Below are 27,528 nucleotides of genomic sequence, written 5' to 3' on the forward strand. Positions count from 1 at the left end.
CCCCCTCCACTGATGAATCCTACTCTCTACCCTACTGCATGCAGTTTTTGAGTTACTAGGTGCATACTATGGCCCCCACAAGGCAGCAAGCGTTGTACCCGCTACTTTGTGCTAACTCCCTACCACTTTTAAAAGCTCTGCTCAAACTAAGGTCATTCATTTTTTATTTGAATTCAGTCATTGTTTTTGCCCCCATCACCCTCTTCACGAAAAAAAGTCTATCCCTCAATGATGTTACGCTTAAGTGAGTTAACTTTATCGGGCAAATCGAGCCCAGGTGGCACCCTGGCTCTTCACGCGCCTAAGAAATCTCTAACTAGTATTCGTAGAATTGCACCTACGTACTTCCTAACCTAAACAACAGTGAAGCTGCGTCTCCTTCCGCGCTCTTAACTAGCCCCTCCTTAAAAAGTGCTACGCACACGCACGAACTAACACACGCTTCGCGCCTCTGGATCACACCTTGCCAGACTTTCCCTTCCCAGCCCTGGCTCCGCCTTCTCTTCGAGCTCGCGCGTGGCCGTTGAGCAAGTCAGAAGGCGGGTGAAAGCGAGAGGCGGGGACCCATTCGGTTGGTTCGGCCTCTTCGGAAATGACGACAGAGTGTCAACATGTAAGATGGCGGCCCATCACAGGCAGAATACAGCCGGACGAAGGAAAGTACAGGTGAATGCCGGCAACGCGACGAGTTGTCACATGGGGTGGGAGGCCGCCACCTCCTATTTTCCCCGCCATGTGTGCTGGTGGCGGAGGCGGAGACTTTGCTAGTTGGTGGGTAGCGAGAGAAGGGATGGTGCCCACAAATTTGGGCTCCTGATGGGAGTTCTAGCCATGACTTAGGTCCTATGTGTCCAGGGAAAGGTTGGTGGATTCGAGACGAGCACTTTGCATTAGAAATTTCCCAGAGTTGCCACTGATAGTCTTTGCTGTGGCTGCTGTGCTCTCCTTTGCAAGTGTCAGATGTCCATGAACCTTCCCAGTGTCTTGAATATGCAGCTTTGCCAGCTTATCCTACTTTTGAGAATTAGCTAATTAATTTCAATCATAAGACTAAGGTGTTATAAAATTCATGCTGACTTTTTTTTAAGTGGCTCCTAAAAAATTAAATGTGCATGGTATAGTACAATATTGAATTGCAAACTTGGTGTGTCAATGAAAGAAGGGTGCACATTATATTTCAGAAAATCCTCAGAGCTTACCAGATCAGAATTCTGCATCCTCTAAGTCAGCGGTCTCCAACCTTTTTCACCTTGAGGATTGCAAAGTGGTAATGAGAAAACTCTTAAGGGCTGCAAACACCACCACCCTGCTCCTGCAGTTGGCATCCTCCCACTTTCACCTCCGTCCACCTGCCTACCTCAGCCCTTCAAACCTTCCACAAATTTAGATATGTTACTTTTCCAGCCTTTCTACCCTGCACCTCATGCTTTTTCCTTGCTACTTTGGCGTGCAAAACGTAAATCTGACCACGTCTCCCCACTCTTGGCCAAGCTTCACTGGCTCCCAGTGATTTCCATAATCCAATTCAAATGCTCTTGCCTGGCTTTTAAGATTATTCACGGCATCCTTCCTCCCCTAATCCCACTTTCCTTTAACTCCTCGCGTCCTGACTCCGCCAGGACCGCCCAAAGATTAAAACTATCCTTCCCCTCCCTACATGGTATTCTTCACGCAAGTAAACTGGGAAAATCACAGGTCTCTGGAACGACCTTACTACCCCTCTGCGGAACCTGAGCGCCCTCCATTTCTTCCGCAAACAATTAAAAACCTGGCTCTTCTCTAACATGTAATTTATTTTCCCTTACTTTCCACTCTATTTATAAACTTATGTAAACCTTTTCCCTTCCTTTCTCATTTTTTAAGTTCTTGTAAACCGTGCCGAGCTCTACTTCCGTGAAGATGATGCGGTATATAAACTTAAGGTTTAGTTTAGTTTAGTTTAGTTTAGTGGAGGAGTAGCCCAGTGCAGGCGCCAGCAGCAACCTTTTTGCAGCAAAGAGCCATTTTATCCTAAATGTTTGACCCAAGATTTACAAAGCCACAAATGGGTAGAGAAGAGTGTTTGAGATACGATTTTTAATGTGATATAGGTATATATGCATTTGACACAAAAACAAAACTTCAAGTCAAATCCCACCTGGGCAGAAACAGGAAGTTCTGACAGAGGGCAGAACACGGCAGAGGACAGGCTTCTAGAATAGCGACAATATGCTGTAGAAATCGCTGCCACTATCTCCTTGAAGCAAGAAACGTGCAGGAGATAAAGTGACTGCAGGAGCTCAACGAAGGAAGTACAGTGGTGCCTCGCATAACGAACGCCTCGCACAACGAACGCTTCACACAACGAACTTCATGTCTTGATTCACACAACGAACTTCGTTTCACACAACGAACTTCACACAACGAACTTCGTTTCACACAACGAACTTCGTTTCACACAACGAAGTCGCCCGAGCTGCCGATGTATTGCATCCTTCCGCGCAGGCACTGCAGGCAGTCGTTAGTCACTGCGCTTAACTGCCCTCTCTCACTGTATACAGTCGTCCTTTTAAGATAAACTCAATATTTATATATCATGGCTTCTAAAAAAAGCAGGAAGGTGATTTCTGTTGAAATGAAACGGGAAATAATTAGAAGGAGTGAATGTGGGGTAAAACAGTGTGACCTCGTCAAAGAGTTTGGCCTCAGCAAGACCACCATTTTGACAAATTTATCTTTATTTAATGTCATCTTAGCATATTTTATGCTGCAGAACGAATTATTTTTTTTAACATGTATTGTTATGGGAAAACGCGTTTCACATAACGAACTTTTCACATAACAAACTTGCTCCTGGAACGAATTAAGTTCGTTGTGTGAGGCACCACTGTAAAAGAATTGGCAGTGGCGGCCGTGATGATGGCTCCATGAACGAGTTGAATGCGTCTGTCATTCTGAGAAGAGCTACAGCCACATGGCCAAAGCCGCAAGTTGCCAACTCCTGGCCTAATGGTTTATGCAGCAGTCTGGGGAACTGGGTTCAGTTCCCACAGCAGCTACTTGTGACTCTGGGCAAGTCACTTTATTGCCCCATGTACAAAATAAGTACCTGTATATAATATATAAACGGGTTTGATTGTAACCACAGAAAAGCAGTATATGAAGTTCCATTCCCTTTCTTTAGCATTTTATGTTCCCTGGACCTGACTGACCTTAATAGGATAAACAACAAAACAAAAAGGAAGACCCAATGTTTGACAGTAAAAAAAATCCAAAGATAAAAACAGCAGACTGTGGATGTGGATGTTCTGAAAGATGATTTTTATTTGCTCTTCACAATAAAAAATAAAAGGCTGAATAAGTAATACACATATGACAGTCTGTGTTGTTTAATAGGCAGACTCTTTATTTTTTATAATTGACCCTGACAATTGATGAATTTCAGCCCCTGTGTCAAAGATGCCAGATTTGAAGAATGTTATGATGCAGCTATTCATGCAGAATTGCTGAAAATTTGAGTGGAATATCCAATGCAAGGATAATCTATGACAAAAATCTGAAGTCTGTAGTTACTTTTGCTCTGGAGCTATAACGGCTGATAAAGTGGTCAAAATCTGTTGCAATAAACAGCAACAAATTTTGGGGCACATGTTGAGCAAAATTTTTAGGTGGGCTTTTGTATCCATGATGATCATACTAGCACTGTTGTAACTAGCACAAAAAAAGTTATGCTGGACTACCAGAAATTAGCACTCGACCAGTTATTCTCAATTTTACAAGCAGCTAAAAATGACACTTTATCCATCACTGTGCACAATGCTACCAACATCCAGCCAGACAAGTGGATCTAGCTTAGTGACTATTGCAGTTAGGAATCTAAAATCTTAAGGAGATTTTCTTAGTACTCTGACTATTCTATGTGCAAATTTTAAACAAACTCTGAAACATAATGGTGGAGACCATTAGACCACTTGGCATGGAAAAACCCATAAACAAACTAGTTATAAATTTACATGTGTACAGTATAGATCAGGGGTAGGCAATTCCGGTCCTCGAGAGCCACAGGCAGGTCAGGTTTTCAGGATATCCATAATGAATATATATGAGATGGATTTGCATGTACTTCCTCCTTGAGATGCAAATCTATCTCATGCATATTTATTGTGGATATCCAGAAAACCTGATCTGCCTGTGGCTCTCAAGAACCGGAATTGCCTACCCTTGGTATAGATTGATCTTAGGTTGACATACACAGAGAGTCAAGTTTAGTATACAATTTGGTCATCTTAAGTTAACAAAAGGTTTTATCATCTTAAGCTCACATACTCCAAGTTCTCAATGCTTGTAGTTCAAATATCCAAAATTGTTCATATAGTTAATTTGTATGCTTTTTCGCCCCCAGGAGGTGAAACAAGGACAAATTCAATGACTATGTAATATGTATAAAGTCATAACGCCTGAAGAAAATGAGAAACCAATGGAGTAGTGAGGTTGCCTCTATGTAAACAGCTACAGTGCTCAATAAAACAGGTCTTAAGTTTTCTTTTAAACTGTGTTCCACATATACGGTTGAGTCACATTATTATGACCACCATGTACCTCTGGCATCAGGGACGCACAACCAATGAATGAATGCATATGTTGTGCGCGGACTTTGTGGGTAAATAAGGTGGGATGTCAGCAAGTTACCAATATAGCAACCGTAGCTGTCATGGGGAAAAAGCACGATTTATCAGACATTATAAAAAGCAAGATCGCTGGCTACCAGGCCAAAGACAGAGTTTGTGAACTGCTTTGGTTAAAGTTACAGTGAGTGAACGAATGGAACCTTTTTGACCACCCGGCATGGTAACTGTGGGGCAGCATGATACATCAATGCAAGAGGTGAGCATTGGCTGCGCAGGTTGGTGCAAGCCAATTGGCATGCTGCTATCCAAACAAACCAGAGAGATTCCAAATGTGTTTCCAAAATGACTGTGCAGTGAATCCTGTTGTGAATGGGGCTCCGGAGCAGACAGCTGGTGACTGCACCCGTGCTCATGAGTTCATCGCAAAAAAAAACAACAACTGCAATTTGCACAGGAGTACCAGCACTGGATTTGCACTGACTGGCAGAAGGTTGTCTTCTCTGATGAATTGCATTTTTAGCTCCATTGAACGGATGGAAGTTGGCGTGTCAGGCATGAAACTGCTGAGAACAAACACCCAGCAATCATTGTTGGACGTACACAAGCTGAGAGCGGCAGTGTTTTGTTGCTTAAATACTAAAACTGAAAGGAGAACTGAGAAAGAGTTAAAAGCAGATATAGCAACTGCATTTGTAAACAAATATGTCACTTTTACTAACAGTATGATCTTACAGTGAATATTTCTTCTCATTTTCTTTATTAATTTGGATTCAGACTGATGTTGCCTTTTTTGTTATGAACAGCTTGATTACCATTCTTTTCTAAATGTGTTTCAGGTTTCTTACGTGATTCGAGATGAAGTGGAGAAATATAACAGAAATGGGGTAAATGCATTGCAACTGGATCCGGCATTAAACAGACTTTTCACAGCAGGAAGAGATTCTATCATAAGAATATGGAGTGTCAACCAGCACAAGGTAAACTAAGAATCTTTTTTGAAGTTTATTCATATACCAGTCCAGTGACAAAATGACTTCTTTTCAGGGGGGATAAACTAAATCTTTTGACATTGTACTCCTATTGTGTACATGGAAATGTAGTTCTGAATTACCTTCTGAAGTTCAAAGTGTGCTTGAAAATTTTCAGTCTGTGGCACCCAATATGATGGAAAATATTTATGTATCTTTATGCTACATTTTCTTGGTTTCTGACTAGTTGATATTGGTTTTTGAAGTAGAATTTCTGTGTTCATTTATTCAGGATGGTAGAAGTTCTCAGAGAAAGTCTTGACAACTTCCTGGACCATCCATCATTCCCAGATATTTATCTGCCATCCTTCACTCTATTAATACAAATAAGATTGATGTTTGTGCCAGTTTGCCATTTTACACAGATAAAGGTCTGCATGGTCCATCCAGTCTGCCCAGCAAGGCCCGCCATTCTGTGCAGGTTATGTTCCTTCATGACTGAACACTGACATCACAACAAAGGCAGTTGGCAATTTGTTACTGCGCTTATCACTTAAAGACAGTCCTATATCATGCCACAATATCACAACATCATGACAATAATCTGAAGAATGATTTTAAAATTTAGACCTTTGCATAGGTGGATTCATCATCAGTAATAATTAAATCAACAATCATACCAGATTGCTAAGTAACAATATTTTTTCTATAATTTCAATCTTAAGATATCTCCCCTTCCCCTTAGAGATACATAGCACCTGCACTCAAAGCATACTGTAAGATATTAAATGCAATATAAAATGCAAATACTTGATGCTGTCCTGTCTTTTGCCAGTTTTGGGAACAGATTGTAGAAATATGCCTAACGCTGACCTTACTTTAACAACTAGCCAACTACTGGAGGATTTCAACTGTCTGTGTTCCAAAGATGGCAAAAATAGATCAGGATGGGCTGAAGTGAATTTTGGCAGCAGTTCCAATAGTTAGCCATTTGTAAAGTAAGGCCAATGTTGGGCAGATTTCTACTGATTGTATTCAAAAGATGGCAAACATTGACCTTAGTTCCAAATTTTGCAGAAGTCATCTAAATACCATTCCTTTTCATCACTGCAGACCATAGTTTTGACATATGGTCTTGAAGGGTACAAATCTCACTTGGTACGGGGGGCTCACACCTCCTCCTCCACTCGACTTGGGTTTGCAGGGGGGGGAACTTGAGCTTTGGTTCTCTACCCTGATTTCAGAATGACTGAAGCAACAGTCTTTGGTTTCTCTTCAGGCAGCAGCTGACCATAGGTTCAGGACCCTGGGAGCCTTAGTTCTCAATGTAACCACATTCTCCCAAGAAGTAGGGCTGACCAGTCCTAGTGTTCTCCTGGGGGGGAGAGGGGTGAGACTGAGTTTTAACAGACTGGAATATCTTGGATAGTTTTTTTTTTTATGGAGTTGAACATTATCTTGGCAAACAACAACAACAAAAAAAAATCCAACAGAGTTTTCAGTACAGGAACAACAAGCAGAAAATAACAAGAAAAAAACTGCAGACAGTGTATAAGATGCAGGCTATGTTTATTATACCAGATATTTAATGCGGTTACTAATGTCACCTTTTTCCAGGTTAAGATTTAAGTTCTCCTATGGTACGCTTGCTCCACCAAGAAGAGCTTCCCTGTCTCACTGATTTGGTTTCTTATGGTTCTTTTATTCTCCTAGCTGTGCTTTAGTCACTCTTAGGGGAGCCCTATTTTGGAAGGCCTAAGGCCCCTATTCCCCCCCCCCCCAGGCTTTTCTCCTCCATAGGGCTCTTTCCCACCTACTACTAGCAAAGTGGGAAGCTCCCAATCTGATCCTCAGGGGTTGAAGCAGATAAGCAAGACTGTAATTGCTCCTTAGGAAGAACCTGAATATTTTGTGTGTGGGGGGGGGGGGCAAATCTTTCAGGTGGACGTTCTGGTGTCACCAAGAAAACCACCATCATGGTGATGGATGGCATGAATCATAAGGCCCATTTAACTCACTCGTCAGGGTCTCCTTCTCATTTGACATTTATTCTCTGTGCTCACCATCCATCTTTGTGTACTTATCTTTCCCTTCTCTGTGTCCCCTATACTTCCCCACACAGCATCTCCCCTGTGTCCATCTCCATGTGTTTATTGTCATTACTCTACATCCTACATTACTCATCTCCCTTCTGGTTCCTATTCTCTCTCGCATCTAGCACTTTCTATCTGTGTCCCATGTCTGGCATTGCCCCTCTCTGTCTATGTACCATTCCTATGCAGACATCTCCCTTAGTGTCTCTGTCTCAAGTCTCCTCTCCATGCCCATTATTTCTGATACTTCCCTGTACCTTTCCCTCTCTCTGCTGTGTTCAATATTTCATTCCCTCTTCCTTCATCTGCTTAGTATGGCATCTTTTTTCCTTCTCTTCCCTTCAGCCCTTCCTCCAACTGGTCCAGCAAGCCGATCTCTGCGCACATGTCTTCCCTCTGCTGATCTCCTCCGTATGATGCAATTTCTTTTCTTTGCGAAAAGAGGAAGTTGCATCATAAAGAGAGGCCCGGCAGAGAGAAGGCCATAAGCACTGTCGAGTAGACGTATGTAGAGATCAGTTCACTCTCCAAGGTGTGTGCCAGCAGCAGGGAGGGAGGGAAGCTAGCTGGAGCCGCCGGACCCGCAAGTGAGGTGGAGGAGCTGGAGCCACGAGAGGGAAGGGATGGCTGGAGCCTCGAGGGGGAGTGATGACTGGGGCTGTGATTGTGGATGGGGTTCCCCGCAGGATCCCTTTCCAGGGTTCTGCTTATAAGTCTTGGCATTTCCTACATTATTCAGTGGAAGTTAGTTCCTTTTGACCTTAGGGCCTGTTCATTAAGAACATAACATAAGAATAACCTTACTGGGTCAGACCAATGGTCCATCGAGCCCAGTAGCCCATTCTCACGATGCCCAATCCAGGTCACTAGTACTTGGCAATGGCAAAAGTAACTATGAACACTCAATGTTGAATAGCCAATGTTGAATAGTCAAATATAGACAATTGTATACAACTGATAGTGAATCATAATGCTCAGAAAAATGGAGGTGATAACAGGGCAGAACCCAACACTACCACCTCACCGCCCAATCATCGCATGAATTCAATGCACCATTGGTCACTCTTCTTTGAACCTTTTCTAGTGTCGATAAATCTTTCATGAGATAAAGAAGATCAGAATTGAACACAATACTCTAGGTGAGGCTGCACTATGGATTGATACAGAGGCATTATAATATTTTTAGTCTTGTTAACCATCCCTGGGTCAAAGCAAAAACAGTAGCTCTGGAAGATACTTGCAGGGCAGTGACATTGACTTCTTTGAGCTTGTAATGTTTGACAAAAGAATGCAATAAACTAGACAGGACGGTTCCTTTCAAAAGACAGTTTCCATCTTCTTTCTTCCTTGTGAGATAAGAGCTTTGGTACATCCCACAGGTCTGGACTGGTCCAACAGCAAGATAAGGAAGTTTGAATTTGTTCTTATCTGTTAATTCTTTTTCCTAAAACCTGCTAAACCAGTTCAGGACCCACCCTGGAAGACAGAAGGAGGTGTGGCAGTTGCTTGGGGGCCTTGGTGTGCGCCACCTGTCTAGTTAGTCTGCTTTGCAAGGAATGGTTTAGTTTTGGTATAATGCTCTGCCTTAGGTAATAGAGCAGTTTTCAATATAAAATCATAAAAGGCAGGAAAAGTAATTATATAACACAATGCACTAAAAGAATTAAAAATAAAATCAGACTGAACTCTAGTAGATCCTTACTTTACAACACCTGGTCCAGCCAGATCAACTGAAAAAGACTTTTCGAAGAGATAAGTCTTCAGGAGTGATCTAAACTTCATATAGATGGGGTCATTCCATGTCAAGTGATCAGATTCTTGGAAAGTGCCCTGCATGACCATCACGGATTTTGATGAAACTTCATATGCAGAGTCCACCATGTCTCAAACGAACTTTGATAAAGTTTTAGTTTCGCCTGTGGAATATTTGTGGAGATATAGCCATTTGTTTGACCCCATACCGCAATGAAATACAGTACGACAATGACATTCTGACAACTTTGAGACACAATATCTCCTGTGCTGTGTTTCCAAAAAAACTGAAACTTAGCTACCCTGCACAACTTTTTGAGCTCTGTTCATTGCTACCAATAATAATTTCTGTCGAGCACTGAGTGAATGGCTGAATTACAGTAAACTTGGCCGAAAAAATTAGTGCTCCAAAAAAAGTCAAAGTTTGACATTACTTAGCTCCCACAATAATTGAGTAATAAATGCGAAATTTGGCGCATAATGTCTCAGTACAACGTTGTTTTCAAAAGTACAATTTCAACCTCCAAGCTCTTTCCATTAGTTTACAAATTAAGTGTAAAGTTGCTAATTTGTGTAAAAAGGCCAAAAATAGGGTATTTTCAGCCTGCTTTTACAGAAAAATACCTTTTAGAAACTCTTTCAAATCAGTCTCATTAGAAAGAGCATATTTCAAACCCCCTAGAAAAGTGGACTTCATTTTTCAACGCAGGTTAACAATGGGTGAAAAAGGGGGATAAAGTTGGGAGACGTTGCCACGGCAACAACCTCTATTTCAACATAGTTCTGTCATTTTTTAAGTTACAGTTTTGTATTGACGTAGTATTACTACTACTCTATTACGTTGGTCCATGGTGACATTGTCACTACCAGTTCAAGAGTTTGAACTGGCAACCCCATCGCCAGCCACGTGTGGGCCACTTCGTCCAGGTTCCCAAGCCTCGCATTTGGTTTCTTTGTCAAGGTTCCAAAGCCTTTTGTTGGTATCTTTCTGGTTCCAAAGCCAATGATTAGGGTGTCTTATCCTAGGTTCCCAAGCCTAAATTGGGTATCTTATATGGTTCCCAAGCCGAAGTGAAGTCCACTTTGATTTTAACTGCCAGCAATCTTTATAACATTCTGTTAAATTTTTGAGCCACTTTCTTCAATGCAGTTTCTGGAAATTGATATTGGCGGCCGGATGATGTAACTGAAGGGGCACAAAGCATGCAGATGAGGTGTTGCTCTGGAACCCAACAAACGTTTTGCCTTTCTGGCCAATAAAATGAATGAGCTGGACCGTGAGGATGCATAAATTTTATCAATGCATCATTTTGTTCAATTGAGACTTCAACAAAGTTGCCTATCCACCATTGATTATCGTAAGTACAGGCAACGTAGCAACCAGGAAGATTTCGGACACTTTCAAATTTGGAATGGCAGTATCAGAAATTTTGGCAACAAAATTTATTGTGTCATTTGAAACTTTGCTGACACGAACCGAGTTTGAGTCGACTGGTACAAATTGGTGGTGCTCTCTGGTACCGGCTACTGTGCTGCTTTCATGCCATCTTTCTTCTTGAAACTTTTTGCTTTCTTCAATTTCTTCTTCTGGAACATAAATGTATTTAACTCCGTGTATATTTTGGTCACAAAAGTTAAATAGATCCTTTGGCGTCAATATTTGATCCGTTGATGGTCTTTGGAGGCTAGCCCGGGCAGCCAGTCGTTTAGTTGTTCCACCAACTCCATCGCAGGGTGATTTTCCGTGGCTAGTTCCAAAAAAATTCCATTCAGCCTCAATGTTGAAATCATTTATGTGATTGCACAAATTCACAAAGTTCTTGTAGTTTTTATATTGTGCAGCTGAGCCGTCACTGAAGTAGTATATTTTGGTAATGTTTGTTTGAGTTACCAAAAATTCGATCAACTTTTGAATAAACACGTGTACAGATATCGTATCATGTTGCATATGATCAGAAATAATGCAACAGTTTACAACTTGCAATGTGCCCACTTCATTGAGGTAATTTGCAACAAAAGGATGTACCGTAGCTTGTGAATTTTCCCAGTGAAAGCCTTGGGCGGCATCCTGTACAACAAATGAGTAATTTTCAGTGAAATCCATCAAAACGATCATTTCCGTTTCTTTTAAGCCTGTCTTCAACATCTTCAAATATTCACTTTGATGTTTTGAAATGAAATGGTGGCTTGTCAACTTCCAAATCTTGCTTGCAAGTCTTTCAATAAAGTTGTCCATGGTTAGTACGCTTGTTTCTGATGTTTCACGGTCAGCGTGAACCCATTGCTTAAATTCTATTGATTCTTCTGGATCTAAATCCTTGAATATTTCTTCCAGGTATGCTGTTAGTGCTTCTTCACCAGGGCAGTTTTGACATCGTTGTAGCATACAGTCTTTGACATTTAGGTCGCACACAGTTTTTTCCATAAGAACTTTGTAGTTCTCTTTGACATTGGCGCCTTGTAGCATGAACTTTACATTTTGATGTATCATGCAGACACACACGGAGTGTGCACCTGATGCACCAACGGTTACACACCACTTTGGCCTGAGCTCACAGAATTTGGAAAAACCAATTTCAGTTCCGTATTTGTTACAGTACGCCACGTACAGCTCTTTTAAATTACACAACAGCAGCCGCTTTTGCTTTTGTACTTTTAAACCATTGAGGCGGACTGAAATGCAATTTTTTTTGCCATGATATATTCTGCTGAATTCATCGTCTTCGTAAAAATCTTGAACTCTATTTGCAATTTCTTTTGGAAGGGACTTGCCAATTTTTGCATCAGGTATAGAGCAAATGCCTTTCTCTTTCTTTACTTTTTGGGCTGTTCTGACCATGCGTTCTGAAACGCCAAACTTCATTGCTGTTTCCTTTATTGACCAACTTTTTGGGGCCATTGTCAATAATTGAACTTTCATTGACCTGTTGGATATTGCAATTTTCGTTTTCATTTCTTCAATGAGGTCAGTGTAATCTTCACATAACTTGCATTCTACAGACTGACGAGACGCCCAACTTCTTCAGCTGAAACTCCAGCAGCAGATGTAATCTTCTTGGCTATCACATTCTGCATATGTTCAATTTTTCATATCACATAGCCGGCTTTATCTCTACTAGCTAACCTTTGAATTTTCAATGGAGAGGTTCCTAAAGCAGTCAAGCTTTGATCAACTGCATCGGAGATGCTGATATCAAAATCGTCTGAAGATGAAGATGCTGCAGTAGCTTCACTCATTGAAACGTATTGGGCTTTGCACCTACTGCAAAGTTTCTGACCTGGCTTGATATTTATTTTTGCCACTTTTCTAAAATCATTAGACATGGCAAGATCGACTTTTAACAATCCACTTTGAACAATGTGATTTTTCTTTTCAAATGGATTACAACACGATGTTTGCTTTAATTCGTATTTGTCGAGATACTTTGCTTTGTGGTGGAGGCAGATTTGGTCTTTATCCATCAGTTCAACTTCAGAGCGCCGAGTGATAAGCAATTTTTCATCGGTTGACAAATTATGTAAAAAAATGAGCCCACATTTTTTAGAATAAAATGTGCCATCATGACACTTTGACAACAATTTTTGCCCAATGGCACAGTCTGGCAGAAAAGGATTATTATTAGTCGATTCGTTGGCATCCATTTTAAACTGAATTAATAATAATGTGGATCTGAAAAAGAAAACAAGTTGTAATTTGTGATCTGCATGCAACAAAATTATCACCTCAATTTCTAGTTAGGAATAATCATTAATTAAGAACACTATAATTGTACTCAAAGCTTGAGTAAAAATAAATAGGGAAAAACAGGGTGAAAAGTGACATAATTGTAAGTTGAAACGTAGGCCGTTGCCATGGTGACATCTCCCAACTTTGTCCCCCTTTTTCGGGCATTGTTAACCTGCGTTGAAAAATGAAGCCCACTTTTCTAGGGGGTTTGAAATATGCTCTTTCTAATGAGACTGATTTGAAAGAGTTTCTGAAAGGTATTTTTCTGTAAAAGTAGGCTGAAAATACCCTATTTTTGGCCTTTTTACACAAATTAGCAACTTTACACTTAATTTGTAAACTAATGGAAAGAGCTTGGAGGTTGAAATTGTACTTTTGAAAACAACGTTGTACTGAGACATTATGCGCCAAATTTCGCATTTATTATTCAATTATTGTGGGAGCTAAGTAATGTCAAACTTTGTCTTTTTTTGGAGCACTAATTTTTTCGGCCAAGTTTACTGTAATTCAGCCATTCACTCAGTGCTCGACAGAAATTATTATTGGTAGCACTGAATAGAGCTCCAAAAGTTGTGCAGGGTAGCTAAGTTTCAGTTTTTTTGGAAACATAGCTCGTGAGATATTGTGTCTCAAAGTTGTCAGAATGTCACTGTCGTACTGTATGACATTGCAGTATGGGGTCAAACAAATGGCTATGGAATATTCCACAGGCGAAACTAAAACTTTACCAAAGTTCGTTTGATACATGTGGGACTTTGTGCATAAAGTTTTATCAAAATCCGTGATGATCATGCAGGGAGCCCTTGATCACTTGACATGGAATAACCCGATGGACTCAAGACCGACTGAACTTAAAAAAGGATTCCATAAAGCAGGTGAGACATGGGAAAAATTTTTATTCCTAGTTACATCATAATAGGCTGATCGCATTGGTAGAATATGAAGACATAGATCGTTTAAAGAACGCAGTGCTCCGAGTGGACAGTAAGAATGAATAAATGAAGATTTTAAGTTGATGTATTACAATCAATCCATTTAAAGGTTAAGACTAGAGTTTTAAATTTGTTACGAAAGGTTATGGGTAGCCAGTGATGATGAATAAATAAAGGAGTGAGTCTGTCAAAGCGTGTGACTTAGAAAGAAGATGACTAGCTGTGCTCTGAATTGTTTACAGTCTGGCGTTGAGTTTGAGGAAGTCCTATGAAAACACTATTATAATAATCCAGTTTTGACAAAATGAGGGAGTAAACAATAGTTTTTAGAGAATTTACATCAAGGAGAGAATGATTTGATCATATCTATATAAATGTGTAAAAAGAAGACTTGGCTAAAGCTGAAATATGATGTTCAAATGAAAGCTGTTGATCAAGTATAGCACCTAAATACCTGAAATGAAACATAGAAACATAGAGTATGATGGCATAAAAGGGCTGTCGGCCCAACACGTCTGCCCACTCAAAAGAACCCTCCCCTTAAAAGAACACTCCCCCTAAAATTCCCCAAAGTGAGCCCACATGTTTATCCCATCGTTTCTTGAAGTCGAGCACATTGCTGGCTTCAACTACCTGACGTGGAAGGCCATTCCAACGATCAACCACCCTTTTGGTGAAGAAGTATTTCCTGATGTCATCATGAAATCTCAAACCCTTGAGTTTGAGCAGATGCCCTCTTGTTGCCGTGGGACCCGTAAGGAAAAGGATATCTTCCTCCACCTTGGTACGGCCTGTAAGATATTTGAACGTCTCCCCTCTCTCTGCGTTCTTTGAGAAAATATAACTGCAGCCTGCTTAGACGTTCTTCATATGGGAGATCCTTGAGTCCTGAGACCATCTTAGTGGCCATTCGCTGAACCGATTCCATTCTCTTCACATCCTTTTGAGGAATCGAACATAAGAATTGCCGCTGCTGGGTCAGCCCAGTGGTCCATCGTGCCCAGCAGTCCGCTCACACGGCGGCCCTTAGGTCAAAGACCAGTGCCCTAACTGAGACTAGCCTTACCTGTGTACGTTCTGGTTCAGAAGGAATTTGTCTAACTTTGTCTTGAATCCCTGGAGGGTGTTTTCCCCTTTAATAGCCTCCGGAAGAGCGTTCCAGAACTTCCTTACGTTTGTACGGAATCTATCCCCTTTTAACTTAAGAGAGTGCCCTCTCATTCTCTCCACCTTAGAGAGAGTGAACAACCTGTCTTTATCTACTAAGTCTATTCCCTTCATTATCTTGAACGTTTCAATCATGTCCCCCTCTCAGTCTCCTCTTTTTAAGGGAGAAGAGGCCCGTTTCTCTAACCTCTCACTGTACGGCAACTCCTCCAGACCCTTAACCATTTTGGTCGCTCTTTTCTGGACCCTTTTGAGTAGCACTGTGTCCTTCTTCGTGTACAGCAGTCAGTGCTGGATGCAGTACTCCAGGTGAGGGCATACCATGGCCCGCTACAGCGGCATAATAACCTCTCTGATCTGTTCGTGATCCCCTTCTTAATCATTCCTAGCATTCAGTTCGCCTTTTTTGCAGCCACCGCACATTACACGGATAGATTCATCGACTTGTCAACCAGTACTCCCAAGTCTCTTTCCTGAGGGGTCTCTCGGAGTACCACACCGGACATCGTGTATAAGATGTATTCGTGTATAAGATTTTTGTTACCGACATGCATCACCTTACACTTATCCACGTTAAACCTCATTTGCCTTGTCGCAGCCCATTTCTTGAGAGTGTTTATGTCAGGTTGCAGGTCTTCGCAATCCTCCCGCATCTTCACTACTCTGAATAACTTTGTATCATCTGCAAATTTAATCACCTCACTCGTCGTACCAATTTCCAGGTCATTTATAAATATGTTGAAGAGCACGGGTCCGAGCACCGAACCCTGCGGCACTCCACTCTTGATGCTTTTCCAGTCCGAGTTTTGTCTATTTACCCCCAATCTCTGTTTCCTATCCGCCAACCAGTTTTTAATCCACGTGAGTATTTCACCCTCGATTCCATGACTCACAATTTTTCAAAGTAGTTGTTCATGCGTAACCTTGTCGAACGCCTTCTGAAAATCCAGATATACAATGTGCTTGGAATGCACTCCCGGAGGAGGTTGTGGCGGAGACTACTGTACTGGGGTTCAAGCGCAGGTTGGATGCACACCTTCTTGCATATCATATTGAGGGATACGGTAAAGTCGGGTCTCCAGAAAGGAGTACCTAAATGGGCCGCCGCATGTGCGGAGCACCGGACTAGATGGACCTCGGTCTGATCCGGTGAAGGCATTTCTTATGTTCTTATGACTGGGTCACCCTTGTCTATCTGCCTGTTTACTCCCTCGAAGAAGTGCAGCAAGTTCATCAAGCAAGATCTTTCTTTGCTGAAGCTATGCTGGCTGGTCCTCATTATATTGTGTCCGTCAAGGTGATCAAATACAAGGTAGTATTTAAGAGAGTAGGTGATAAGGATAGGATCCTTCCCAATAATCCAACATCAAAGAGATTTTGAGGGGTTATCTAAAAGCTAGTTAGACATTAGAGAAAATGCTGAATTTAGAACCAAATTATCTCTATTAACAGAACTTGTCTTTTGAATAAGTAGAATATCATCTGCATTTAAAAAAAAAAAAATTGAATTCATTGTTCTTGTAACAAAAGTACTAGGGGACTAAAAAATAGTGAAAAGTAATGCCAGGACCGATTCCTGGGGTACACTGCAAGTAATAGAAAAAATATTAGTTAGAGTTCCTGAGAAGAGTACATGAAAGGACCAATTATTTAAATAAGAAGAAAACCAGGAAAGTATACCTCCAGTGATTCTAAAATCCTGAAGTCTAGTCAGAAGAATAGAATGGTCAATGAGATCAAAAGCACAAGTGAAATCTAAGGACATCAATAGAATAATATTTCCCTTATCAAGAGCTGAATGAAGAAGATTTAACAGTATCTAGAATTGTCTCACAGCCGTGACCTGGGTGGAAGCTGGATTGACGTGGATGAAGAATATTTTTAGTTTTGGCAGAGTCTGAAAGTTGCTTTAAAAAACAATTTATTTATTCAGTTTAGAGAGATACGGGAGATTTGAAATTGGCTGACAACTAGATGGTGAATTAACGGTACCAAACCAAGGGTAAGACTATTGCTTACCAGCCTTCTTTGTGAGGGCAGGGTGTTCTGCTTTTGGTTTTATTTTTCTTAATTTTTATGCTTTTGTTTCAAGCTGCTTTGGATGAATCCTGGCTGTGACTCTCCTTATATGGATGATAACATTAGAATCTTCAAGTTTTCTGCATCTATATGTTGGACTCTGGAGGTTTGGGCCAGCCTTATTGGTAGCTTCTCCCACAATCGCTATGGCAGGGCATACCACTGCGGATCACCTCAGGGATCATAGTGCTGACAGATGCCAGCCTTCGGAGCTGGGGAGCCCACTGTACATGGTGTTCCATTTAGGGGTATTGGACGCCCTCAGTGGAAATGGTTGCTTAACCAGGTTGGAGTTCAGAGCCTTCAACTAGTGCATTGGCAGAAGACTCGGGCTACTTTCGTTGCAGTGTCGGAGAAGACTCTGACCGCTTGCCCTTCCAATGTCTATTGCCAGAAAGGTACAAGCAGCAATTCTCTGTCTTAGGAGGCCACCTTCTCTTTCTGTGAGCATAAAGCTGCCTCCACATGCTCTTTGCAGTGCACGTGGCAGGAGTTGGCATTATTCAGGTCAACTTCCTCAGCAGACAGACTGTGGATCAGGGCGAATGGGTGCTGGCCCTGGCAGCGTGCCAAGCTCTTGTGTGGAGCTGGGGTCAGTTCTACTTCAACCTCATGGCCACAGCAAAACACAAGCAAGCAGCTTGATTCTTCAGTCAAAGGTCCGAGCTCAGAAGCGAGGGTTTCGACACTGGTGCAGCCATGGCCTCAGGAAATCCTCCAGTATGTCATTCCTTCCTGGCCCTTGCTAAGCTGAGTTTTCAGCAGATTGAGGTCCATGTCATTCTGGTGGTGCCAGACTGGCCTCTCAGGCTGTCGTATACAACTCTGCTACATCTTTGCTAGAGTAGCAGCCTTTGGTTGTGCGTCCCTCTTGGCCTTCTTAAACAGGGTCCGGTCTGCATGGAGAACCTTGCTCGTTTTGCTCTTTTGGCTTGACTTTTGAGCGTGCAGCCTTAGTCTGCAAGGGCTCTTCTGCTATAGTTTTTGGCACTCTGCTCATATCTACACAGTTATTTGCTTTATCTGCTTACACTATGGCATGGGAAACTTCTAACATTAGTGCATTGAGGACCAAGCAGAGCCGCATTCCGATCCACTTTCGGTGGTGCTGACTTTGTTCCAGGTTGCTCTTGTTCAAGGCCTCTCTGCAGCATCCCTTCGGTCCAAGTGGCTGGGCTCTTGTTTTCATGCCTGGGGTCGTCTTTCACGTCTTGTCCTGACGTTGCCAGATTTCTGACAAGGGCTCTTCGCATTGGACCACCGATTTATCTCAGTCTGCCCTAGCTTTTTGGGGACTGCTTTTCTACATCCCACTTGCCTAGAATGTCTCTGGAAAAAGAGATTATGTACATATCCTGGTAAGCTCTTTTCTAGTAGATTGGTGAGACATTCTAGACTCCTGCGCTATCCTTCCTGAGCCTGATTATTATCTCAGTGTGTTTCATGCATCTCCAAGTTGTACCTTGGATAACTGTCAGCCCTTAGAGGCTGGGGAGTATACTGGATGTATGCTTCTCTTTTAAGCGGGAGTACTTTCTGAGCTCCCTTGAGGTTTTGCCGGCTGTTTGCAGCTGATGTTCTCATGTTACTCCTTTGAGCAGAACAGTTATTTATGATCTTGATTAGTATGGATGTGTCTACGTCACGTTGCTTTGGTGGCCCTTGGTACTTGGGTACTAATTGTAGGTGGAGCTAAGAAGCTCAGTGAAGTACAGAAGAGGCACAGAGAAAAATCCGAACTGGATTCCTTCTGCAGATGGCATGCGGCCATGGGGACACTATCCACTTGTCTAGAATGCCTCGCCTATCTACTGGAAAAGAGCTTACCAGGGTAAGTACATAATCTTTTTCCCTCTCTCATCCTTCCCCACCACAACCCCTAGACTAACTGAAAACAGTTCCAGGAGGCCCCGTGGTCTTGGCAACTCTTCCCCTTCATGGTCCATCTCCCTCCCTTCCTCTCACCTTTGAATCTTCTTTTCAAAGGGCAACAGTGCGGTAGCTATTCTTACAAGCTGCCAGCAGCGACCCCAAAGCTTTCCTTGTGCCGTAGCCCGCCCAGGCAGAACAGGAAGTTGCATCAGATGGGGCTGATCATGGCAGAGGGAAAGCTTTGGGGCCTCTGCCTGCAGCTTGTAAGAACAGCTGCTACGCCGGGGACATCTGAAAAAGGAAAATTTTTGAAGGTGAGAGGAAGGGAGGGAGATGGACCGAGAAGGGGAAAAGTTGTCCAGACCATGGCGCTCCTTGGAGCTGTGGGGGCAAGGGGTAGTTGACCTGTTTGCCTCCCCCCACACTTGTCCTGCATGCTTTGCTTTCATTAAATGTGGCTACTGTTCTTTGTCAAATAACCTTTGTCTGTAAATTTTTCTTAAGCCACAATTTTAAGTGAAGTGAGCCCAAAGGGTACTATCAGTAAATATTAGTGCACATAAGATACTTTATGTGGATACTTGATTTATGAATGATCTTTTGTGGTGACTGACTAAACTTCCATGTTCACAGTGTTGTTAGTATTATCCAGTATATGTGAAAAAGAATTGGGAGTATTTTTTAGGATAAATAAAATATAACAAATAAATTTGTTGATCTTCAGAGCACCTGAAACCTCATGTAATAGATTTTCCTTATTTTTATTTCAGCAAGATCCTTACATAGCTTCTATGGAACATCACACAGACTGGGTAAATGATATTGTACTCTGTTGTAATGGCAAAACATGTAAGTCTTCCTATATTCTTTTTGGGATATGTTTGTCTAAAAATAAGAGGGTAATTTTTATAAAGCATTTCTGCAAGTAAAATGGTCTTTCATATGCAGAAATTTTGCCTTTTTATACAATTGCCCATCTATCCATAATTTTTTTTTTCAGAACATAAGAATTGCCGCTGCTGCATCAGACCAGTGGTCCATTGTGTCCATGAGTCCGCTACCCCAGGGTCAAAGACCAGTGCCCTAACTGAATCTAGCCTTACCTGCATACGTTCTGATTCAGCATGAACTTGTCTAACATTGTTTTGTTTTGTTTTTTAATTTATTTATTTATTTATAAGATTTTACATTATTATCAAGCATAACTTGTACAGAAAGTATAATCAAGAAAATATAACATTTAGGTTAACTTCCAATCCTAATAATGGATCAAAGTATAAAGGAAAAAGAAAACATTTCTTATCTTAATCACACACTAGTCCTCAATTTTGGATCCAAGATTAACGAAAAGAGTAATTAAATTGAAGGATAATTTTACAAAGAAAATTACTGAATCTGTGCTGATGCAGAGCAAATTATCACTTAGGTACTGGTTGGTATTCCACACTCAAGACGTTTCAGAGAAAGAAAAGCAAACAAATGAGCTGGTTCTACAAAAACATATTTAAAAGAACGATATCTGATGACACATTTACATGGATATCTAAGAAAGAAAAAAGCTCCAATCTGGGTCACACCTGGCTTCAACATTAGGAATTCCCTTCTTCTCTTCTGAGTCTCCCTAGAGACATCAGGAAATATTTGAATATGGAGACCCAGGAAGTCCTTAGACCTATTTTTAAAGAAAAGTTTAAGTATCCAGTCCTTATCTGGAGCCAAAGCTACAGTCAGTAAGAGAGTGGCTGGGATAGCCAATTCTCTATCTGATTGTTCCAATAAAGTGGAAATGTCCAAGGGTGCTTCCTGCGATGTTCCTTCATCTTCTTTCTTTTGAGGATCCCGATTTTTTGTAAGCAAGTAATATACTCTTGTAAGAGGTGGTAAAGAATCCTCAGGTATTGTTAATATCTCCAGAAAGTAGCGCTTTATCATTTCTCGTGGAGAAATTGATGAAATTTTTGGAAAGTTAATTAAACGCAAATTATTAGCCCGAGTCTTATTTTCAAGATCTTCCAATTTTGTTTTCATAATTAAATTATCTTTAACAAGTAGATCTTGATTACTTTTAATTGTTTTAAGTTCCTTGTTTTCTTCTTTTATTTCGGACTTCAACAATACCATATCTTGCTTTAATAAATTGATTTCTCCTTTCTGGTTTTTTACCTCTTGATCCAAATGTTTTATTTGCGGATTAAGAGAATTCCCTAATTTAGATACTAAGTCCCATAGAGAATCTAAAGTGACTTCAGAGGGCTTATCAGGAGGAATAAAGGTAACTTGTGTCTTTAAATATTGTTCATTGGAGTGTTTTACCTCTCTGGGGTCCTGAGTTTCTTCAGCCAACGTTGTCCCAGTCACTGGTTCCTTCCAGAGGAGAGAATCACTCTGGGTTGTTCCCTGTAGCGAGCCCTCCAACAAACTGGCCTCTCGGGGAGAGAACACTTCCTCTTCGGGTGTGCTCTCTCCTCGCGGTGAGCTGGCTCCCAGCGCTTGTGGCTGAAGCGTAGGCGTCCTTACGTTGGGGCTCAGCGTGATATCGAGCCCTTGAGGAGACCCCGCGGCACTACTCTCTGCCGGGACACTCACAGGGCGATTCCCCGACATTTCCTGCTCGCTCAGAAGTCGTCGAAAAATGTCGTTGACCGTAGGCAACGGGGCTACCGAACGTCGGGAGGCTCCACTGACACTTCTGCCCCTTTTCGGCATTTTGGCCGCCAAATCTTGAGGTAAATTGACTATCAACGGCGTACCTCACAGCAGTCAGATGACAGTAGCAGCCATCTTGGATGTTGTCTAACATTGTTGTGAATACTTGGAGGGTGTTTTCCCCTAGAACAGCTTCCTGAAGAGCGTTCTAGTTTTCTACCACTCTCTGGTTGAAGAAGAACTTCCTTATTTTTGTACAGAATCTATCCCTTTTTAACTTTAGAGAGTGCTGTCTCGTTCTCTCTACCTTGGAGAGGGTGAACAACCTGTCTTTATCTACTAAGTCTATTCCCTTTATTATCTTGAATGTTTCGATCATGCCCCCTCTCAGCCTCCTCTTTTCAAGGAAGAAGAGGCCCAGTTTCTCTAATCTCTCACTGTGCGGCAACTCCTCCAGCCCCCTAACCATTTTAGCCGCTCTTCGCTGGACCCTCTCGAGTTGTACCGTGTCCTTCATGTTCGACGACCAGTGCTGGACGCAGTATTCCAGGTGGGGGCGTACCATGGCCCGGTACAGCGGCATGATAACCTTCTCCGATCTGTTCGTGATCCCCTTAATCATTCCTAGCATTCGGTTTGCCCATTTCGCTGCCGCCACGCATTGCGCAGACGGCTTCATTGACTTGTCGACCAGTACTCCCAAGTCTCTTTCCTGGGGGGGGTCTCTCCGAGTATTGCACTGGACATCCTGTATTCGTGTATAAGATTTTTGTTACCGACATGCATCACCTTACACTTATCCATGTTAAACCTCATTTTCCATGTCATGGCCCATTTCTCGAGCATGTTTATGTCACGTTGCAGGTCTTCGCAATCCTTCTGCATCTTCACTACTCTGAATAACTTCGTATCGTCCACAAATTTAATCACCTCGCTCATCATACCAATTTCCAGGTTGTTTATAAATATGTTGATGAGCACATGTCCAAGCACCAAACCCTGTGGCACTCCACTTGTGATGCTTTTTCAGTCCGCATGTCCAGTTACCCCCCACTCTCTGTTTCCTATCTGCCAACCAGTTTTTAATCCATGTGAGTATTTCACCCTCAATTCCATGGCTCGCAATTTTTCAAAGTAGTCATTCATGCAAGACCTTGTCGAACGCCTTCTGAAATCCAGATATACAATGTCGACCGGGTCTTCCTTGTCTATCTGCCTGTTTACTTCCTCAAAGTGCAGCAAGTTCATCAAGCAAGATCTTTCTTTGCTGAAACCATGCTGGCTGGTCCTCATCAGTTTGTGTCTGTCGAGGTGATCAATGAAGCGGTCCTTTATCAGCGCCTCTACCATCTTTCCCGGTAGCGAGGTCAGACTCACCGGTCTGTAGTTTCCGTATCTCCCCTCGAACCTTTCTTGAAGATCAGCGTGACATTCGCCACTTTCCAGTCTTCCGGAATCCCTCCTGCCCTACCTGCCTCCATTGTCCAAGATATCACTGGTGTAATGTGTCTACAAGAAGATCTAAAAAATATAAGTAGAAACACACTTATCTCAAATCTTGTAGATTCCCACAATTCACTCAGCAGAGAGCACGGATGTTGTATCAAATGATGAAGACTTCAACCAGCTGGCAGAACTAATTCCCCAAATTAGTCCATAGTGAAAATCAAAAACAAAAAGCAAAAACCACCATTTAAAATCCAAAATAATCATGAATGTACGATAAATCCACAACTCAGTTTCCCCAACACAGATGTATGACATGTTTTAGAGTCATGAGTTAAGTGACAGCTTACTCTGTTTCCACCCACAGGATGCTTTTGGATCAGACAGTGGGCAGGAGATTTGGCTTCTAAAGCCACATTGAACAAACTGCCCTACAAAGGACAGATGCTTGTTGGTAAAGGGCTAGACAACCTTTATGACTAGTGTAATGGACAGGCGTTCTAAGTCTCTCCAGGATAGCAAGCCACACGTGTCTTGAGGGTCAAGTTGTGGCTTCTTTACAGGCTACAGTTGGCCTCTTCAGTCTTCATCAAACTTCTCTTCACAGAGGTCATTTCAAGGGACTAGGCAGAGGTTTGGTGCCTCTGGACAAAACCCCTCATCAGTTGCCCATTCGGTATCCTATTCCAAGAAGTCCAAATGATGCCAAATCCCTCTCCGATCTTCCTTATATAGGTGGGTAGAGTATCAGGAGGCTTGGGAATGGATTTGCAGAGACTAGTGGGTGCTGGACATCATTTGAGAGAGGTGCAAGCTTGAATTTTTTTAGCTGCCTTGAGATTTATTTCATAGAGTCCCTGGCAGGGAGGCCAGAGAAAGCAGCCAGGGTATGAGCAACTGTGCAATGACTGCTACAAATTCGGGCAGTGGAAGAAGTCCCAGAGGCTGAATCGGGCTCAGGCAAATATTCTAAATACTTCATCGTGCCAAAGAATAATTCAAACAACTGGAGACCGATTCTGAATCTCAAGTCAGTCAATGCAGCTTTAAAAGTGCCCAAGTTCCAAATGGAGAGGTTGAGATGAGTTATTGTCTTGGATGCTTCGGGAGAATATCTAGCATCTTTGGATCTGACAAGAGCTTACTTGCATATCCCTATTTTATCCCAGGCAACCTATTCTCGCATGTGGGTGACGTCATCCACGGAGCCCGGATGCAGGCAGACTTGCTTGTAGAAAACTTCAGAAGTTTCAAATCTGCCGCACCGCGCATGCGCGAGTACCTTCCCGCCTAGCACAGGGTGTGTGTTCTCAGTTTTTCGCGGAGCCGAGAAGTCCGTCTTTGATGCTCTGTGCTGAACTTAGTTTGCTTCGTGTCTTCTCTCACCGCGGCTCGTGTTTTCTTTTTCTTATTACCGTGTCGCGGTGTTTTTTCATCGACTGGCAGGACCTGCCGCATGCCTTCAGCCTGCAGGTTTCGACTTTGCGGTGGTTATCTTTCCTTCTATGTCCCGGGTGATCATGGGCTTCAAGACGTGTAGCCAGTACCAGTGTGCGATCTCCCTCACTGACCTACACCGCTGGTGTCTTCAGTGCCTGGGGCCTGACCATTGCCCGGAGTCGTGCATTCGCTGTGCTACCCTTCAACCTCGAGCCCTCAAATGTCGTCGAGTTCAAGTGGAGAAGATTTTTAGTATGGAAACCCCTGCTACACCCTCGACCTCTGACTCGGTCAGGCCTGCTGCGGGATGTCCTCCTGCCTCCACAACTCCGACCTCGAGTCTCATCAGACCTTTCTCGTTTGGAACGTCCTCGACCTCAAGTAAATCTGCCAAGTCTTCTCCTGAGCTTCCCTCAGGTCAGATACCTCAGCTGACGGTTCCAGCGGTGGTCCTCAAGCTACCCAAGCATCATTCCTCCAAGTTGAAGCATGCTTTCTCTGCCACCTCGGAATCTTTAGCCTCAGCAAGTGGTACAGGTTCAGACTTGGATCCACAATTGCAGGCTACCATCCAGACCATTTTAGAGCAGGAATTTGTTCAGTTACTGAGCAAATATAGTCCTGCCTCGACTCTGTATCCTGCTGTCCAGCCTGGGCACTCAGCAGTCTCACAATATGTCGAGTCCTTGCTTGTTCCTCGAGCTGAATCTACACACTCTATGCAAGGAGTCGAGTCTTTGCAAGTGTCTGGTCTGGAATCTTCACACTCAAGTTTCAAGTTTATTAGTTTTTCATATCCCGATCATAAAGCAAATATCTGACCGGTTAACAATAAAAATTTAAAATAGAAGAATAAGAACTAGTTAATAGTGTATTAAAGAATATAGGGAAAACATATTAAACATATACAGACAAACACGACCGTGAGGATGAATGGGGAGGAGGGGAAAAGTTACATAATATTAGAAGAAATGATATAGTGGGAAGGGAAAGAACATGGACGGTAATTGTGCGTGATGTTATGAGATGCCCTAATGTAGAAGATGAGAATTATGAGAGTGTTGAAAATTTAATAGATGAAGTAGACTCTATGCAAGGAGCCAAGTCTTTGGAAGTGCTTCGAGATTCCTCGATCCAAACCACTGAGTCTATGGGGTTTCGATCTACAGCTTCTAGCCCTATACCCTCACTAAAGGCATTGCCCGTTTCGAGGCACAGGGCGAAGTCTCCTCAACCTCACACGAGACCTGCTTCCAGGCAGCACTCTTGTCGCCAGTCAAGGCCCTCATCGAAGTGCAGGTCCTCTTCCAGAGAGAAGCCTTCCTCATCCAGGCCTTCCAGCTCTTCAAAGACTCCAACTCCTCGATCAAGGACACCGATAGCAGAACCTGAGGGCTCAGATGATTCCAATGCCTCGACCCGTCTGTCTATTCGCTGAGATACCAATACTCCAGAGAGGCCTCACCTTCATTCTCCACTCGAGGCGCCTCGAGGTCATCGAGTCCCTCTCAAGGCCATTCTCTGGTGGTTCAATTGTCCTTTTCCTCCTTCCTCCATCAAATAGCTGAGGACCTGGATCTTAAATTGGACGCTGGTTCTAAGTACTCAAAGGAGTATTTAGAGTAAATGAGTATGCCACGGCCTCCTGCAGAGTCTCTCAAACTTCCTCTTAACAGGCTTCTGTCTCAAACTTTCAAATGAAACCTGGAGACTCCTTATGCTATCCCTGCTGTTCCAGGCAAGTTGGAATCGAGGTATAGCACTCTACATTGCAAGGACTTTGAAAACTCCCAACTATCTCGTCAATCCCTTCTTGTGTAATCTTCCTTGAAGAGGAGTCATCCTTCCAGGGTCTATGCTACCGTACCTCCTGGCAGAGAGGGCAGGACCATGGACATGTTTGGCCATCGTCTTTATCAAAATTCGATGATAGCCTCCAGGGTTTTAAATTATAATTTTATCTTTACTACGTATTTCAAGTATTTTATTGATATACTCCCTGGTTTTTCTAAAGACCTTGGTCAACACAGGCTTTTAGAGTTTCAGCAAGTCATTACCACTTTGGCACAACTCAGGTTGCACCTTCTTCAGTCATCTTATGATGTCTTTGAACTTTCCTCGAAGGTCACTGCATTCTTGGTAGCAATGCGCCGTCTGGCTTGGCTTCGCACCATCGATATGGATCCCAATCTTCAGGATCATTTGGCTAATATTCCTTGTGAGGACAATGACCTCTTTGATGAATCGATAGAGGCCGCCACCAAGAAGTTGTCTCAGCATGAGAAATCTTTTGCTTCCATCATCAGACCAAAGCCTAAGCCAGCTCCTGCAAAGCCTTCTCGACCTCTTCCATCCTATCAGAGGTGTTATCCTCTAAGGGCAGCTCCTTACACTCGAGCACCCCCCAAGAAACAACAACAGCAGAAGCAACAGAAACCTCAGCCTTCTGCTACACCCAAGGCTTCTCAGCCTTTTTGACTGTCAAACAGAGCATAACCTCCATCGTTCTGCCTCTGTCCTCTTCTCTCCCCATAGGAGGTCGTTGCCATCATTTTTACCATCGATGGGAGTCCATTACATCTGACCTCTGGGTGCTGTCAATAATCAGGGAAGGATACTTTCTTCATTTTGCTCAGATTCCACCAGAGCTTCCTCCAAGAGAGTATCCTTCCAATCCATCCCAGACCGCCCTTTTTCTTCAGGAAGCTCAAGCTCTGCTTCGTCTCCGTGCCATCGAGGAAGTTCCCTTGGAAAGCAGAGTAGGGGTTTTTATTCCCGTTAATTCCTAGTTCCGAAGAA

At 42.7% G+C, this 27,528-nt stretch overlaps 1 protein-coding gene across 3 annotated transcripts in view; it reads left to right on the forward strand.

Annotated features, from left to right (window-relative positions):
- The first annotated feature begins 457 nt into the window (after positions 1 to 457).
- Positions 458 to 27,528, forward strand: part of WDR48 (WD repeat domain 48) — a 160,922-nt gene continuing 133,851 nt past the window's right edge. Inside the window, exons 1-3 of one of the 3 annotated variants that reach the window (XM_033931717.1) lie at positions 458 to 666; positions 5,444 to 5,584; positions 19,968 to 20,046. In XM_033931717.1, coding sequence (XP_033787608.1) covers positions 619 to 666; positions 5,444 to 5,584; positions 19,968 to 20,046 — 268 coding nt within the window. In that variant the 5' untranslated portion in view covers positions 458 to 618. Of the gene's footprint in view, positions 772 to 5,443; positions 5,585 to 19,967; positions 20,047 to 27,528 lie in introns of all 3 variants that reach the window. The other 2 variants (XM_033931718.1, XM_033931719.1) reach the window with 2 other exon arrangements.

This window comes from Geotrypetes seraphini, chromosome 2, assembly GCF_902459505.1.
Source record: "Geotrypetes seraphini chromosome 2, aGeoSer1.1, whole genome shotgun sequence".
Lineage (NCBI taxonomy): Eukaryota > Metazoa > Chordata > Amphibia > Gymnophiona > Dermophiidae > Geotrypetes > Geotrypetes seraphini.